This window comes from Dunckerocampus dactyliophorus, chromosome 16, assembly GCF_027744805.1.
Source record: "Dunckerocampus dactyliophorus isolate RoL2022-P2 chromosome 16, RoL_Ddac_1.1, whole genome shotgun sequence".
Lineage (NCBI taxonomy): Eukaryota > Metazoa > Chordata > Actinopteri > Syngnathiformes > Syngnathidae > Dunckerocampus > Dunckerocampus dactyliophorus.
Genome location: NC_072834.1, coordinates 7,234,576 through 7,252,471, shown reverse-complemented (window position 1 = coordinate 7,252,471; position 17,896 = coordinate 7,234,576). Strand labels below are relative to the sequence as shown.

The 17,896-nt window shown below is 40.0% G+C and overlaps 3 protein-coding genes across 5 annotated transcripts; 1 reads left to right on the top strand and 2 right to left on the bottom strand.

Annotated features, from left to right (window-relative positions):
- Nucleotides 1-495: 495 nt before the first annotated feature.
- chrdl2 (chordin-like 2) lies at nt 496-6,909 on the bottom strand. Of its 2 annotated transcripts, XM_054755175.1 has the most exons (11): nt 6,750-6,909; nt 6,438-6,550; nt 6,275-6,368; nt 6,063-6,205; nt 3,775-3,868; nt 3,555-3,616; nt 3,297-3,465; nt 1,749-1,937; nt 1,508-1,681; nt 1,334-1,426; nt 497-1,259 (listed from the first exon to the last, which is right to left on the bottom strand). In XM_054755175.1, exons 1-11 carry the CDS (start codon nt 6,814-6,816, stop codon nt 1,132-1,134), a joined length of 1,326 nt encoding a protein of 441 aa, XP_054611150.1. In that variant the 5' UTR covers nt 6,817-6,909; the 3' UTR covers nt 497-1,131. The 2 variants fall into 2 exon arrangements, with proteins under 2 accessions (XP_054611148.1, XP_054611150.1); XM_054755173.1 differs by having other exon boundaries at nt 496-1,259; nt 6,063-6,368.
- Nucleotides 6,910-7,549: 640 nt separating this feature from the next.
- On the bottom strand, nt 7,550-15,002 carry spag7 (sperm associated antigen 7). Its single transcript, XM_054756086.1, has 7 exons — nt 14,868-15,002; nt 12,634-12,701; nt 12,470-12,558; nt 12,310-12,394; nt 12,137-12,226; nt 9,587-9,743; nt 7,550-9,489 (listed from the first exon to the last, which is right to left on the bottom strand). Exons 1-7 carry the CDS (start codon nt 14,950-14,952, stop codon nt 9,338-9,340), a joined length of 726 nt encoding a protein of 241 aa, XP_054612061.1. The 5' UTR covers nt 14,953-15,002; the 3' UTR covers nt 7,550-9,337.
- A 1,430-nt stretch (nt 15,003-16,432) lies between these two features.
- On the top strand, nt 16,433-17,658 carry defbl2 (defensin, beta-like 2). Of its 2 annotated transcripts, XM_054755412.1 has the most exons (4): nt 16,433-16,574; nt 16,711-16,864; nt 17,143-17,254; nt 17,416-17,658. In XM_054755412.1, the coding sequence occupies exons 2-4, from the start codon at nt 16,741-16,743 to the stop codon at nt 17,435-17,437; spliced, it is 258 nt and encodes an 85-aa protein (XP_054611387.1). In that variant the 5' UTR covers nt 16,433-16,574; nt 16,711-16,740; the 3' UTR covers nt 17,438-17,658. The 2 variants fall into 2 exon arrangements, 1 of the variants encoding a protein (XP_054611387.1); XR_008566390.1 differs by lacking the exon at nt 17,416-17,658 and having other exon boundaries at nt 16,462-16,574; nt 16,758-16,864.
- The last annotated feature ends 238 nt before the right edge of the window (nt 17,659-17,896 follow it).

Below are 17,896 nucleotides of genomic sequence, written 5' to 3'. Positions count from 1 at the left end.
ACTTCTATTCAACTGTGCATTTGACAACTGAAAGTATTTTATCTGCACTCTTCATTTCTTGTTGGGTTTTTTTTGTTTTTCTGGAATGATTTATGGAATTTTAAGTAATTATGTTTTTATGGAATGATTCTATGAAGTGATTTTACCCTTCTTTTCTGTAAAGCACTTTGAATTACCTTGTGTACAGATGGTGCTCTATAAATAAACTTGCCTTGCCACTACAAAATTCATTATTTTACGAGAAGAAAGTTGTAATTTTACGAGAACAAATAAACTTTTGAGAAAAGAAGGTGAGAAAAAAACGAGAATGCCGGGAAGCAGTAATAATTTTACAAAAGTAAAGTTATATTATGAGAACAAAAATGTAATTTTATGAAAAAAAAAAACATTTTTTTACAAGAGTATATTTGTAATATTGGGACAATTAAGTTATAATATTACAAGAAAAAAGTTGAAATTTTAATCCAACTAATAATAGGAGAAAAAGTAAAGCAATATTAAGACTAAATATTCCAAGAAAAAGACAATAAAAATGTAATCTTAAAAAATGTAGAATTTTACAGCAATTAAGTAATATAATGACAGCTTAAGAAAAGGCAGACAAAAGACAATACAATATTTTGCAGTTCGACCATCAATTATATTTTTGAGGACGCTGCAGGACTCCAGTTCCAAATAAACTGCTTCCGAGAAACACATCTGTCCTTTTATAGCCTCAGCAAGCACACCTGTACAACAAATGTACTTTACAAAGCGAACATAACGCTGTGCTTAAGGAGTTCAGTTTCAATGTGCTAATTTTCACTTAGGCCTCTTAACCACCTTTACGCTTTTGCTTCTAGTGGTGTCGCCCCCTTCTGGCCAATAAGAAAAGCACAAGGCATGAAAGTACTGCTTCACTCATCAACCATAGAGGCTACGTCCACTTCCTTGATCCCAATTGTATACTACAAGTACATACAGTCACACCTCTACTAAAACACCACTTCTACTAAAAAAAACCAGGAAAAAGATTTATATTAACAATAAATATGAAAATAAAAACATTTGCGCATAAAAAGTAGCTTGAGGACATAAGAACATTTTCATGCAGTTCAAATATTATGTTCCCAGAATGAGTCCCAAAGCAAGTTAGGGAGAACACAGGCTTTCCACCTGCTTGGGATTTAGGAACGTCACCATCTCCCTAATGCCGTCTTCACAAACGGTCTGAGCTTGATCCAGTTTTCCTGCTCCTTCTTTGAATTTCCCCCACATCTCTGCAAAATAAGAATAATTCAACAACTCTCGTATACACCCTGGATTTAGAACAATGAATAAAAATGTGCAAAACCTTCATCAACTGTTGTCAGTAAAGTGTAATTCTCTGGATGATCCATGATATCTTTCCTTTGAACATCCCCAATTTCCATCAACTGTAAAACACCTGTGTACATGATAGTCATATTACTTATTTACACAGCACCTACTAACCTGCAATTCATTCAAATTCAAATATCTACTGTACCGTCTACCGCCTTCCACACGTGCACCTCCACTTCAGCAGTGCTTGCTCTTTCGACAGCGATGATCCGAACTGTGCTGGGGGAGTCCACTTTCATAACGGATTCCACTTTGTACACCAAAAGTTTGTTTTTGTAGCCCGAATAACACTGAGTGTGGTTACTCGCAGCTTTGCGCTCTACAAGAAAACAAAGACAGCATGGATGATGTCTTTTACAACAAAATTAAATGAAATTCCGACCTACCTGGACACGCCTTGCAGCACTTTCCAGGTGACTTGACCGGATGTGGGCATGGATACTGACTGGGACACGTGATGCGTTTGCACTCCTGAAGGCCGTCACTACAAGAGCACATGATGCATTCCAGGACCTTCCCCAAAACTGGGTGCCACGTGTCTCCATGCGAGTATGTCTTGCCATTGTACAAACATGCTGATGACAGAGACGGAACAAAGAGGTGTCTGAGAGCATCTCCAAACCTAAGCTCGCCAAACCTCTAGTGTCAGATGGCGCTGTTTTTCTTTCGAGTTGTGTACTGTATAAGTAAGTTAAAGTGTAGAAGTGAGACGCAGACAGTTCCATCACCGTGGCTGGGGTTCAGAGTTGAGTTTTAGCTTGGCGTGGGTTGTGGCTGCGACAGTAGCCCATGTTTTTATTAGGGACTTTTATTAGGGAATATTGTGCCTGTTGTGAGATCATTCAAACCTGCAATAAAAGCCTGTTGTTCTGGCGATAACGTTTGGTGTTTATATTTGTATTTTACTTCATTTACCCATTGTTATGCTTGAAAATGCTTAATTTAGGCAAAAAATGTGTAAACTTTGCTTCAATATACATTTTTTTTTACTACTAATAAGCCATATTCAACCATCAAATAGCATGATCTATTAGTTAATATATTTTTCAAAAACCGTGATAGAGTGAAGCTGTGAAAGTTGAACCGCTTAGTGGTGAGGAACAACTGTATACATTTATTTTATTGGGTTTTAGGGCATACATTATTATGCCCCACAAATTCTACCTAGCACCAAGTGACAAAGCAATTACGATCCATTTTGATGATTTACATCACAGCTAGATATAATTTTCATTTAATTAACTTGTTTTTATAATGAATTATTTGGGATTGCCTGTTGTATATTATTTATTACAAAACTGTGTATTTGTAACTAACAGTGTGCATAAATAGTTTGCTATTCAGTGGACATGAACATTTTTTCACTGGGCTTTCGAGCACTAATAACTGCCCCAAAAATTCAACATAGCAACAGACAAATGCAGAAAAAAGATGCCAAGATAGATTTTATCATATTAATACAGTTGGGGTTTTTTTATGAATTAATTTAACAAGAGAAATTCCAATGCTAAAAAAATGTGGTGCATAGCCTACTGTTTTTAGTCAGTGCCCTACCATTTAAAAAAATATATATCAAAAGGCACGCACAGTGGCCGAGTGGTGAGCATCTTGGCCACACAGTCAGGAGATCGGGAAGACCTGGGTTCGCATCTCCACTTGGGCATCTCTGTATGGAGTTTGCATGTTCTCCCCATGCGCGGGTTTTCTCTGGGTACTCCAGTTTCCTCCCACATTCCAAAAACATGCATGTTAGGTTAATTGGCGACTCCAAGGTACGAATGACAGTGTGATGGCTGTTTGTCTATATGTGCCCTACGATTTGCTGGCCGCCTTTTGCCCAAAGTCAGCTGGGATAGGCTCCAGCATACCCCCACGATCCTAATGAGGATGAGCGGCATAGAAAATGAATATATAAAAAGGACACTTTCACACACCTTTCTGGTGTTGCCTCTGCAATAAAATCTTCACAGTGGTCTCGGAAGCCCCTCTTAGATTAAGTTTACTGAGGCTCAGGCGCCTGGGGGAAGTCTTGACCCTGGTCTGGAGGACACGGTCGGAACGCGGCCCATGCTGCTCTGCAGGACACTGGTCCAGTGAGTGCCTCTTTTAGCAATACACATACAAAACATAAAATGCAAAGTTTAGAAAATGTATTTAGAAGCTATTTTGGATGTCTGCATGAGATGACATACAACGCCTCTGTTGAGCTGCTGGTTTGCATCCTCTGCTGATGAAGACCCACTGACGCCGGCATCTAAAAGACGGATTGTAAATCAGAATAACTCCAGTTTAACCTATTTAGACCTAGAATTGATTTGTATTAGCGTGGCACCGCCCAAGATATTCCTGTCTGAATATCCCAGGTCTGAAAAGAGACACGCTTTTTTTGTCAGCTGGAAGACGTTGGCCTACCTTTACACAGCAAGCAGCAAGTATCTGAAGCCGTGACAGGAGAGGCGCAGCTGATTGGCTGGCACGTTTTTACTACGCAGAAGATGTTTCCATTCTGAAGGAGGAACAACATGTCAGTGGTTTCCTTTTAGATTTTTAACATTTTTCCATGTATGGTCCAGAAAGCTTTGGGACAGACTAGACTTTTGTTAGGGAGTTTCATGACAGTATTCACAAGGGACTGTTTGCAACTGCCTCAAAATTACTATTTACTTTAAACCAAAAAATATAAGAACATGACCGGTTAGCATATGAAAAAATATGAAAAAGAAAAATCTGGGGCGTACACAAAAAAAGGTTTGATTGTACAGACTAGGGCACACTTTGCAGCTATAAGAGCTTCCACTCTTTTGGGATGACGAAGATATTGGGAGTGTGGGAATTTCCAGTCCATTCATTCAGAAGAAATTTTGTCAGGTCAAAATTCACTGATATTGGACCGAAGAGATGGCCTGTCGGCTAAAAATACCATTCTAGTTCATCCCAAAGGTGTTACCTGGCATCCAAGATAATATAATATAGATTTCAGGGTCACTCAGGAGTCTTGTTGAACCGCTGAAAGATGAATTAAAATAGTCACTATAAACCACAATGTGTTCAGCTTGGCTGGGTACCACATATAGCTAGAAAAAAAATCTGCTAGTATATACAGTTCCTCAAGTGTGTACACCGCTCATATTTCAACAACCATTTTTATATCTTCGCAAGGGAAAATACTAAAGAAATTAAGTTAGAGAAATTAAATTTGTATATACTATGGATATATTATACTACTGTACTACTACTATACTATATGGAGTAGTCATTCAGTTATTATCCACTGAAAATAAGTCAACACACAGATATTATTGTCTAAATAGATGGCAAAACAACAGTATCAAGATCATTGTGCCTTCAGTCAAGCATGGAGTTGGTAGCGTCATGGTCCAGGGCTGTGTGAGTGCTGCCGCCACTGGGGAGCTGCGGTTCTTCTTTTTTTTTTTTTACTAGCAGGTTCAAGGCCAGGTGGTCCCATCAAATAGATGAAAATGTAATATCTACATAAATAACCACAACACAAAAAGCCGATTTGTACTTCATTCACTAATAATATTGTTTAAAAAAATGTGCATTAACTGCTGGCTTGAAACGGTTCATTTTACGAGTCTCCGGAAACATGGTTGTTGGGAGGGAGTTCCACAACCAGGCTGTTCTTGGGATGTAGGAAGAAAGATGACACTCGGTGTTGGACTTGGGAATATTGATTACGTAGGGGTGACTGCTCGCAGAAGATCGAGTTATGCGTGCATCTGTTGTTGTTTTATCAGGCAGGATTCAAGCTATTTCAATGGATGGTTTCATGAGGACGTCTCTGTAAAAAGCGCAAAGGAATGCAACTTTCCTCCAATGTTCAAGTGGAAGAATTGCTGCTGTGAGTGTTTCCTCGATTTTTAGTTTTCGGAAGGCTTTCCTCTGCAGCCTGTCTAATAGCGTAAGTGCCATGGTGTCTGCTCCACTCCAAATAGGAGAAGCATTCTCCATAAGTGGTCGCCTTTATGCCATTGAGGGACATTGAGGGAATTCCAACATGTGCTGTAACATTCCCTTGGGAAACGGGGCTGCAAACACACCTCCAAGATGACAACCTGTGGAAGGTGAAGGTGATGAAGAGGCCAAGTACAGTATGTCTCCTCCAGACCTGAACCCATTAGAGCACCCGTGGCGCATCCTTGAGCAGAAGGAAGGTGAAGGAGCCCGAACACAAGTTTATAACATCCACTAATGATATCATCATGGAGAAGTAAAAGAGAATTCCAGCAACTAGAGGTGATTTTAGAATATGTTCGGGCCTGAGGCAAAAATTCACAGGGGGCCCCTTTGCATAGTGCCACTGGTGCAAAAGTTCAAAGTCTGTCCGTTCAGGCCGAGCCCCAAGTAGTTGCCTGCCTTGCCTGGTGCCAAGCAGCACCCCTACCAGTAACAACCTGTACAGCTCTGGTGAATTCCATGCCCGAGAGGATTAAGTCAGTGCTAGATAACAATAGTGCTCAAACTAAATATTCACACTTTGGACACAATTTGGACAATAATGGCTGTGTGTTGAGTCATTTTCAGCAGATTGTAAATCCATACTGCTATACAAGCTGCACCAGACTACTCTACAGTGTATCTAATGTTCATCTCTATAGTATTGTCCCTTGAGAAGATATACTGTACTAATATGAATACAGTATACAATAAATGAAAATGGTGAAATTGGTGTCACTCACAGAGCATGAGCACATGGCACACTCGTTGCTTGGCTTTGCAGGAAGGTCGTGTTTGGTGAAGGTCTCTCCTGGTTGATAAATACTTCCATTATATCTGCACACCTTCACCGGAGCTCTCAGTCCAGCAGGTTTCTTCGGTTCATCTGAGACAGAAGAGCATGTGTTAATGGGGCACATGAAGCATGGCTTTGTATGGGGAGGGAGGGGTCGACCTGTGCATTTTGGACAGCACTGTTGTGGATCATCTACTGGTTTGTCACATGGTAGAGGAGGACATTTAATTTTGCTGCATTTCACATGGCCCATCTGGAACACAGGGTATATACTTTTACATATTTTTATGTGTATGATGACAGAGTTGAGCCAGAGCGGTACCTCTGTGCAGGAGCAACGCATGCAGAGCATCAGTCCAAAGGGCTCCAGAAAAGGGTGCCAACTGTCTCCAGGGTTGAATCTCTTGTCTTTAAAGGTGCATGCCACCCCGGAGCCTGGGTGGTACAAATGACAACAAAACCAAGACATCTGCATATGACCTAATGATAGAAGAACTAAGTCAAAGTCACAGGAACTGTACACAAGAGAAAGAAAACAGAAGTCGGAAAAAAAAGCTCCTCCACTATGCGAGATCATCTTGCTTGTCCCAAATACTTTAAACGTTTGAAGACCGACTAAAGGCTCCCTCTTTACCTTTGCGACCTCTTTGGTGAGCGGCTGCACACCAAACGAGCATCAAGGACACCAACAAGGACTTCATTGTTCCTCAACATGTGCGCGATCCCGTCCTCAAAAGCACAAGTAAAATAGTCTGGTGAGTGTTACTGCAGGAATCAAAGCGCACCAAACGGTGAGGAAACTTTTCCTGCGTGATTGATCTATGGCGCCTCCTGCAGGACACATGGCGTTATGACATGACGGTGAGCTGATTTACCGTAATTTACATGGAATGTAATTTTGATTTTCTGTATTATATTGGGATTGTAGTTCTCAGGACGTTTTGTCTGCTTTTTGTATTTTAAATTGTAAACTACACACAGGATATTTAAGTGTATGTAAAAGTCAAGTACTGTAATTCATTTAATAAATCCCCCAAAATTCTACAAAATAAATATAAATGAAATTGTAAAATAATAGTAATAATACATTTGAAGATATGTGCTAACGTTGTGGCACTCCAAAAAATGAAATTATTCACGTTTAAATTATATTTTAGCATCAATTGTACTCTACCTCATTAAAATTACCCTGAGTTTTGACTTACAGTCAGAAAACAATATATAAACACTAATATTTTTCATTATAGTAGCTGAAATTTGCAGTACACAGCTTCATACTGAGCTGTTACTAATAGTATGACTCATGTGGCTGAATAAGACAAGCAAAATATTCTAGTAGTAAATATCAGCTCCACACCACTATAACAATATTGCATGAAGGCAAATTGTTGGATAAAGGTCACATCTAGGAAGAAACAACATACTTTTCTCCATTTTAATTACACATGGGATACAACAGCACAGACATGTTTTCATAATATCCCCAACAAACTCTTCTCTGAGAGAATAGCAAACAAACAAAAACCAATAAAATTCATCCATCACAGCAATCCATCTAGTCGTCGCATGCATTTATGACATGACAACAGGGAGAAACAGTCGCTCATCGACAAAACAAGGAAAAAAAATGTCCGTGGTTTTTAAAATTCACAGATTCAAAAAGGTACACTCCTGATCAAAATTTTAAGACCAGTTGAAAAATGGAAAGATTTTACATTTTGCAGTGTTGGATCTTCAGGAGGTTCTAAGCAGCATTTAAAAATAAAATACAAAAGAAGAAATGGGAGTGAAACAAAAAAGTATGTCAAGCAATTTTTTGCAAACAAGCATTAAAAAGTGAAAATAAGCTGTTCATTAGCTGCTCAAAAGTTTCAGACCACAGCCTTAATGTGGATTCAATGTCATTTTCTGTCAGGTATTCACACTGTCATGATCTCTTGATGGCAAGGGAAAAAAGCTTTCTCTCTTTGAACACGGTCAGACTGTTGAGCTGCATAAGCAAGTCCTCTCACAGTGCGTCTCAATGCTGCTGAGGTTGGACGCAGTAAGACAGTCATTTTAAACTTCTTTCTGAGTTCTTCATGAACAAAATAGTGAAATGGTAGATCCAACAAAACAGTCACAGGCCCTGAGCCAGATGAGCCGATTGGATGTCCGTCAAGCCAAGGGCCGATTCTTGGCCCAAATGAAGGTTGTTACTGTTGCCGAGTGCATTCCAATAACCATCTGCGGGAGAAGGCTAAGAAAAAAAAAAAAAAAAAAAAAGGCTTCGAAGGCTTCGTCTCCTTCAGCGTGACAAAATTGCCAGTTTGGAATTTGCCCAAGATCTCCCAAACATGGGACACTGAGAGGTAACATTGACAGGCCTGATGGCTTCCACTGTTCCAGGCATGACAAGAAGATCCCACCAGAGATGTTTTCCACGCCGCCCACTGGAGAGACGCCATAATGATCTGGGGTGTTTTTTCCTTCAATAGAACTTCAGGTTGTGCAGGGGCATCAAACGGCAGATGTGGCTATGTGGAGATGTTGCAGGGGGCATCCCTCATAATTGAAGAACCTCGTCTGTGTGGTAATGACTGGGGTCTTCAACAGACCAACGCTGCAGTTCACAACGCCCGCCTGACAAAGGACTTTTAGCAGAGGAATAACCTCACACTTCCATCCTGCACATTCCCCTGATCTAAATCCAATTGATAACATTTGGGGATGGATGGCAAAAGAAGTTAACAATAATGGATCTGTTCCAGACAGTAGATGCCCTCTGTGAAGCCATCTTCACCACCCGGAGCAACATTCCCACTAGCCTACTGGAAACACTGGCATCAAGCAAGCCCAAGCCAATTTTTGATGTGATTAACTAGGATGGTGCAGTTACTCATTACTGAGTCCTTTTTTTGAACATTTTACGATGGATGGATGGATGGATGGGCCTTAAATTTTTGATCAGCCGATGAACAGCCCATTTCACTTTAATGCTTGTTTCCAATAAATTGCTTACTCAAATTTGATTTGTCGCACTCCCATTTCTCCTTTTTGAAGCTCTAAAAAGCAGAGAAGCCACACTTATGGAGGCTTCAACTTAGGTTTCTTCCCTGTATTTGACCAGGAAATCTGCAAATTCAATGACTTTTAAGAAAATGTTAAAAACAATTGGAATCACACAGAAAATCCATTTATAATACAGTTCAGTTGACAAATATTAATATTTATTTTATGTTATTATTCTTTTTTAATTTTGTATTTTTCATCATGACCCTGACCACACGTCACTGGAGCGCCTGAGTCGTCGTCTAGCTTCACTCGCTTCTTTGCTCTGATGGCATTCATGGCTTCTTCTATGGAGCGAGTGTCCCTCTTGTTGGCCACCGGGACTGAATGAGGTAAATGAATGAAAAAAAAGGTAATGTGTGTTGTAAGCTTGATGGGGGTGGGGGATTGGGTTGAAAGTACGCCAATGGCAACACTCACCACAACCGTACGCTCGGTTGGCTTCTAGTGTGTGGGCTGCATCTTTGGCTGCTGAGGTGCTGAACAAGTGACTGTACTTGTCTCTGTAGTTGGAGTTGGGACATTCCTCAGTCTGGTTCGACTGCCGGGATGCTTCTTCTTCCAACGCCGCCTGCTCCTATGAGGTCAATGAAACAAAACACTTTTCACTCTTCGGGGATGTAACAATTATAGGTATTAATGATTAACCGTAGTAAAACTCCAGACGGTTAGTATTCCCGTTTCAAATTAAAATGATCGTAAGACCGTTAATTGACAACCGAACTTCGATACATCCACTTCCTCGAGCAGCAGCAGCAGCACAGGACATGCATGTGCAGTTTGCAATGTTTGGCTTGTAAAAAACATGGAGTAAGGCAACATGGCTGCAAACAGCAATCCTAAGAAGAACAAAATCTGATGTTTAGACATATTTTGGATTGGCCCTACAGTGATTACAATAGGACCCTTGCACAGGCTGGGTCTTTGTGCTCAAGCCCTAATAACCACAACAGATACAATACGGCCAGGGCACAGCCGATGGGTTTAGTACAATAATAGTACAATAATAGTACAATAATAATAATAATAATAATAATAATGACAAACACAGCGATCGCAATAACAGTCTTTGTGTTTGGGCCCTAATAAACGCAACGATTATCATAGGCCCTTCGCACGACTGATGGGTCTTCGTACTCAGGCCCTGATAAACGCAATAATAGGTCCTTCGCACGACTGATGGGTCTTAGTACTCGGGCCCTAATAAATGCAACAATTAAAATAACAATAATAATAATAATTGTTGTTATTATTATTTATTTTATATTGTTACATCCCTATGGCAAAGTAATAACATGCCAACAAGGTTCAATATAATGTTGCTTGGTCGAATAATTATTGGAATTCATGAGCAAGAGCCTTGTGAATATTGGCAGCTAAAATGCAGCTTGAAAACATATTTAAATAACTGCACTTAGCAAAAAATGGCACAAATCTGCATTTTATTGCTTTAAGTACACTTAGATGAAGGAGGAGGCTTGCAGATGAAACCAAAGAATCTTCATGAAGACTGGGAGCCATGAAAGACTGATTTCTTTGCCATTCCAGATGATTTGATCAATTAGTTATTGGAGTCATTGCTGAGACATATTGATGGAGGCCTCCAAGCTCATGGGAGTCATATATATTACCGTAATTTTCAGTGTATAGGCCGCACCAGTGTATAAGTCGCACCCACTAAATTTAGAGGACAAACCAGATTTGTTCTTATATAAGCTGCACCGGTGTATATGCCGCACATATCCACGTCCTAAAGTGGCATATTGTGGCGTGCACGAGTCTGTGAGCTCTTTATTTGACAGGTATATGCAGGAGGTCATTACTCAATATAACAGTCTAACTCACGGTGTCATCTTACAAACATCATTAAAGTTATCACACAGCAACTACACTCAAACGTTATACCTCAGACATATCAAAAATGTAAAATTTGGTATTTAGTGCACAGAAATACGTTACAAGGAAAGATGTTTTAAAACTTTTCAAACAACAGAACACATCATCAATAGGGTGAAACTAACTTGTCTAAATCCATTGTCATCCATCTACTATGCCGCTTATCCTCAAATCCATTGCCTTAACTTGAAAGCGGCATCATAGCCATTTCCTTGTGTGTTTTGTATGACGGAAGCTTGTCACTACCGGGTTCGGCGCTAAAGTGCACGTGTCTACATTGCGGTACAATAGGTGGCGGTATGCACCAAAACGTTGGCTGTGACCCACCATAAACAAGAAGAGGAAGAATGATATTTACTGTATCTGTATTTCGGTTTAATTACGTCAGTGGATATGATGTGTACATTACCGTACGTAAGGTTTACGTAAGGTCACTTGCGAAATTGGTGAATACTACCTATTATTTCTGCTGTATTTGTCCTCTGGACTTCATAAGAACCACAGTACATAGCGCGTGGATCCCTGCGTGGATTCTCCTGGATCCAGGTACGTCTTGGCTTTTATATGTTACATTTCCTTTTGTTTTCATTCAAGATAACAGGCTTTGCAATCGTGGCCGTATATTTATGGTGTTTATTGAGTAATTCCAAATCCAAACGTACACTTTTACATTTGGTTATAGTATAAACTGTGATTGATGTTGCTCACTCAAGTGTTGAACTTTTTTTTCCCCCTTATGATGGACTATCTTAGTGACAGCGTTTTCTGAATTACTTGGAATTCGGCATAATCTACGTTATTATTGTAGTTATGATTATTTAAAGCTGCATCAAGTCAGTGGTGTCAGATCTATAAAATTGTGGTCAAGTGCCGAAACAGTCCTAAACTTTGCAATATCAACAAGCAAGATGAATTGATTTCAATTGACAAACAATACTTATATAATATTATTAATTATATATGTAATAATTGCGAAGCCTTGAAATTAATTATGATTAAAAATTTGAATTGAGTCCCGCCATTCGTCTGTAATATTTTGCTCTCATGTACTTACTTTAACTCTCATGTACTTACTTTTAGCCTGCGGCGCTGCTCCGCCAACTGCGGATCCCACTCCTCTCCTTTGCGATAAGCCTCCAACTCCTCATCAGACGGTGCAAACTCCTACAATAGCACAGATAGAAACTTAGCACAATGCCAACATCAACATATCAGCATGAGTCAACATCTATCGGTCGTCATCCAACCTTTTTGAACAACATGACGTAACGGCTCTCTTCGTCCTCCCCAAAAGAGAAAGAAGTCAGACCTGCCACTTCAGCGACATCATGCCTGTGCAGAAATTTAACACAGATGCTGAGTTTCTTCCCGAAGAGACTCCAATCATCCAAGTTGATGACATCTTACAATATACTCCTCTCAATCTTCCCCATGGGGCTGTATTTGCGCTTCTGTTGTGTACTGTCTTGGATGAAATCTGACACTTCTTTCTCCATCTTAAACAGTGAAAGAATCAGTTTAGTATCACTTCGCTATATAAAAAAGTGATATGACCCCTATACGGCTCTCACCTTTTTCCTGAATGCGACTTTCTTTCTTTTCTCTTCTTCCTCCATCTTCTTGAACCTTGCTGCTTGCTCTAGCAAAAGTATTTTAAGGTTAGTATTTGTAAACCTGCTTACTTGACAAGCCTGTAAAAAGTTATTGATTAGTATTCCAGCCTATATTATTGTATGGTTATACAATTCTACCAATTCTGTTACCAGAGCTCTGTTTGCTTTAATATGCACCAGGCTAAAACAATATAAACAAATACAGGTATAGCTAGAAGAATATCAGCGAACGTAACTGTCTCCACGTATGCAGTGGTGCGCGCACACAAGCACTTGGCCTGACAGACTCACAGACTGTCGGACAACAAGAGAACCCTTAACATCACATTATCATTGTTGATTTTATATGAGGCTGTAATAAACTCCTCTCTACATGCAAGTATAATATTGTAGCAACCTGGAAATTCTTTTCTGTGACCGTGAACTTACACTGACATGTGTGTGTGTGTGTGTGTGTGTGTGTGTGTGTGTGTGTGCAGCATGAGTATGGAAGACGGCTGCATTGCATCTGTGGAGACAGCTACATTCGCTGATATTCTTCTAGTTATGTTAAATACAATGTTAAAGTTATTGGGCTGCAGTCAGCAACAGTAAAGGCCTTAATTTGTGTCGAGCGTCGGCCCATGGCTGGTGTCTGGTATGGTTTGCTTTCACACTTGTATTTTAGTCAGGAAACCCAATAATGCTCTCAGTAAAGCATATGCATAAATAGGGGTGCCCCGATCCGATACGGATATCAGATATCAGGCCGATATAAAAAAAAACAGTATCTGTTTATATCGCCTGCATCTAAAATCTCTGATATTTGCATTCCGACACAAGCAGTGTGCTGTTACGGAGAATAAATAATGTCGGCCATGTGCGTTTTTCGTTAAAGTCCAAAAAAGACATTGCAGCCGAGTGCAACACTTGTCATTCACAAGTTTTCCATTGTAGCATGGCAACATGGAAGTTTAATACAACCAAACTCATTGCCCACTTGACCAGCTCCTGTCCGTGGTGAGTAAAGTCGGGTTTGAACGCTTCATTGAGTACCTCTACACAGTACAGGCCAAAAGTTTGGACACATCTTCTCATTCAATGCGTTGTCTTTATTTTGATGACTATTTACATTGTAGATTCTCTGTGGAATTTTTGCCTTATTAATGGGGTTGGGACGATGGGGTTGTATTGTGTGTGTTCAAACTTTTGGCCTGTACTGCACATGCTAGGTTATATTATGCCTGGCCACCACTCCATCTGTTTTTCCTCATACCTACTGTTGCTGATTATTGTTCTCTGAGTAATTTCACTTGATCTTGGCCTTTCTAACATTCCACACTACGAAATCAGTCATAAAAGTATGTATGATTTGTGCTGATATCGGTATCGGCCGATATTCAAGGCTGCAATATCGGTATCGGATTCGAAGTGAAACAGTTGTATTGGGACAACCCGATGCATAAAGTCATGCCTTGATTGGATGGCATATGTGACATGTAAATTGTCCGACAACCTCACACACCAAAAACAACATGACGTCTTTAGGGTCACACAGAACTTTTCCTTTTATGGCAGATTGTTTTTTCTTTTTTTTTTTTTTTTTTTTTTTACCAGTCAGTTTTAATCAAACCAAAAATGACAAGTGTGAACACAGCCTACGAAATATCAAATCGACAAAGCACAACAATTTGCACAAGGACCTTGTGCAAATTGTTGTGCAGTTCAACAATCCTGACACAATCAAAGACAGAAAGCCTTTTCCATCAGAATATGACAGTGTGAATGTCTGACACAAAATGACATGTAAGCCACATTTTTGCGCCACTCTCCGCAACTGAACCATGTACTGTTCATGTAAGTTTGTTGATTGTTTTAGATGCTCAAAAAGTAAAGCACGGGAGTGCGTAGACGTGACGTCACTTGTTTTGTTCGTAAGGACCAATCACAAGACTACCGCAGCGTTGAGCGAATAGAAAGCTTTCAGCCGGCGTATGTTCTGACAAAAGTAATTAAAAGAGGCTCAGGTTCCAACCCATAGGACGTCATCGTTTGCGTCTGTGCCAAATCTGGACCGTGAAATGGCTGGCTCAATTGACCAATAGAGATAGCCTCGTTTGCCCTTTCCATATTTTTGTCCGGCAAGAATCATATTTGTCTACTTTTAAACGAACACGTATTGAGTTGTCGCAAAGGGCAACACATTTTGATACCTCGAGCCTTTCGCCGGCTTTCTTGGTCGCCGACTGTTGGAGGCTTTTCCATCGCGTTTAAAATTGAACCTAGTAGATCCGCCATCTTGACTTACTGGCAAGAACACCGACTGCGCATGCGCTTCGTCTTCTTCGGTTTTATGGCGGTGGGCATCCATCCGTTTGGTGCATTACCGCCCCCTTTCAGTAGTGTCTTGGCTGCATTCACAAACTCATTAGTGCCACACGGAAACATACAGTACATTTCCTTCCCCAGAATAAATATAACACCTTGATTACCCACACTAAGTACACCTTCCCTCATATTCTATGAAACAACCCTGTGCTTCTTAAATAGTCAAACAACTTTCTTTGATGTATCCTTTCACCCATGTTAAGTAATCCTTTCGTGTTATTTCTTCCATTCACACTCCAATCGGTTCCCCCCTCATCACCGTTTTGTGTATTATACCCCCTTCACCTTAGAATCACATGCTCAAATGACTCCTCTTCTGCACATTCTTCACATAATCCAGTGTCTTCTTCTCTCCTGCTCTTCCCAATTCTTCAATCTTTGACCTTTGGCTGGATTTGATACAAGTGTCTTCCTCTATCCTCTCTGTCTAACATGCTTTGCCAAATTTGGGTAATGTTCCCCTTTATCATGCTTTTCACTTCTGTCTTGCTTATGCTTACCTGCGTTTCAACCCTACTTGCCCTCACGTCCTCTTTGCCAACGTGTCTGCCTTTTCATTCCCTTGCACCCCTACATGTCCTGGCACCCAAAGAAATGTGACCTGCCCCCCTTGTTGTTTATCTTATATATATGTCTGATATAGAATGCTGCTGACCGAGTGAAATGATTGTGATACTTTCAAGGGCCGATGCCGAGCCTGAGCATATAACTAAAGTGTTTAAAAATGTGTAGTTATTTCATGTCTTACAATTACAATGTAATAAATACAGCACTATGAAAAGTAGGCACTGCAATTGCCCTGTGTGAATCCCGAGTAATGCTACCAACAAGATGAAATTACAATAAAAGTGACTAATAATGCATGTTAATACATCACAGTGGACCATAGGAGTCCCCAGACACCATGCAAATATGTCCTCTAATGGCCGTGAGCATTGTTTTTACATAGTATTGTTGATTGATTGGTTTTCCCATGACACTGTTGTCCCCTTTCTGACAAGGTTTCTTTTACGGTGACATTAAAAGAGAAAAAAACTTCTAAATATACTATACATTCGTTTCCATCTGTCATAGAATTATCCCCAGCCAAATACTAGTGGTCCATGAGTCATTCATGACTTTTCCCCAAATGAGTGGGGTCAAAAAAATGAAAGGAGTTTATCAGTCTGTATATTTTAATAGACAGATGAGTCGTAGGTTGAGTCATAGATGACAAGCGGATTAGCATTTTACACAATCACCAGGGGGCATGCTGCACAAGCACACGTACAGCTGCATGTGTCCATGCCTTGTTTTCTTATTGTCTGGTTGACAATTCGTCCTGCGTCATGGGAGCAGCATGTTTTGTACGGTTTGATTGTGGTTTCTCGGCATCAGCAATAACCCGTGAACTACTGCATGCATTCAGATGTGGGCAGAGTAGAGGATGGCCCTAACACAGCAGGCCAGACTGTCCTTCAGACTGCATTTAAACCGCTGCTATTAACTATTAGAGGGTTTGTTCTTTAAAGGGTCCTGCTATAGGGGTGTATGTAAGTACAATACCATACAACTGACCGTTTGTCTCCACATTTCTATGTTAAGAGCGTAAAAAACACATTGTAGGATACTGAAGGCCATGAGCTGCATGTCTCAGACACAGATACTTTGTCATTGGGATTTGGACAGAGCCTGGCCGACTCCACCCCCGTGATTGAAATGCTTTATAAATGCAGGAGCAGCGTGCCCACAGCAGCGAGTGAAAGCTTATTGGTGCCCCTGAACATGAAGGGACTGAGCTTGGTTCTCCTTGTGTTTCTCCTGATGTTTACAGTCGGGGAGGGTAAGCAACAGCATTTACTTACAGCGTGACGTCAAACCAAGGCTCACAGTACATTGTTCTACATCCTCGACCTGCTTTGGAGGAAGACAAACCAACTGGCTTCCTGGTTCTTGTGTTTGCATCTTTGAAGGCCAAGTTCTCTGAATTATTGTATTTAATTTATTATTAGTATTAGTTATGAAAACAATTATTACTGAAGTTAATATAACAACAATTTAATTTAATTTAATTTAATTTAATTTAATTTAATTTAATTTAATTTAATTTAATTTATGCAGGCATAGATCACGAACTGCAATACTGGACATGTGGGCATAGAGGACTCTGCAGGCGGTTCTGCTATGCTCAGGAGTACATTGTCCATCATCATGGGTGCCCTCGAAGATACAGGTAGGCATATATACACTTTTTGCCATATACTGTAAGGGAAGAGTTATGGTGAATAGTTATTTAATTCTAACCTCGCAAGGATTAGTTTTATTGCAAATACACCATTAAATGTATTAGCAAAAAGAGACTAATGTTTTCTAAATGACTATGTTCACTTCCAGGTGCTGTGCCATACGGTCCTAACACCTTCCTGGCATCAGCTGGAGTCTACAGCACATCACAATGACCCTCTAAGTGCAGTGTTATTTTGAAAATGAGCACTTTTGCTGTGAATTTCCCATCTTTAACCAGCCCTCATTTGACATGAAACTGTGTTCTTGGCTTGGAAATGATTGTGTGATTTATTCTGCCTCTCAAAGTTGAAGAAAAAAAATACTTTTTGAAATTGAGTGTTACTAATAAAGGTGTGCAAATAAACATGCTCTAAATTGGTTGGTGCTCCTTTATTAGAATTATCATAATAAATCAGCTTTCATAAGATACATAAATCCAGAGTAGGTACATTGACTTTGCTTAATATTTTGATTTGGTTTCATTTTGATTGGTTTCACACAATTATATTTTATCATTATAATCACATTTACAGCACAGTCGTCCCTCACCACCTTGCGCTTCGAATTTTGTGGCTTCACTCTATCATCA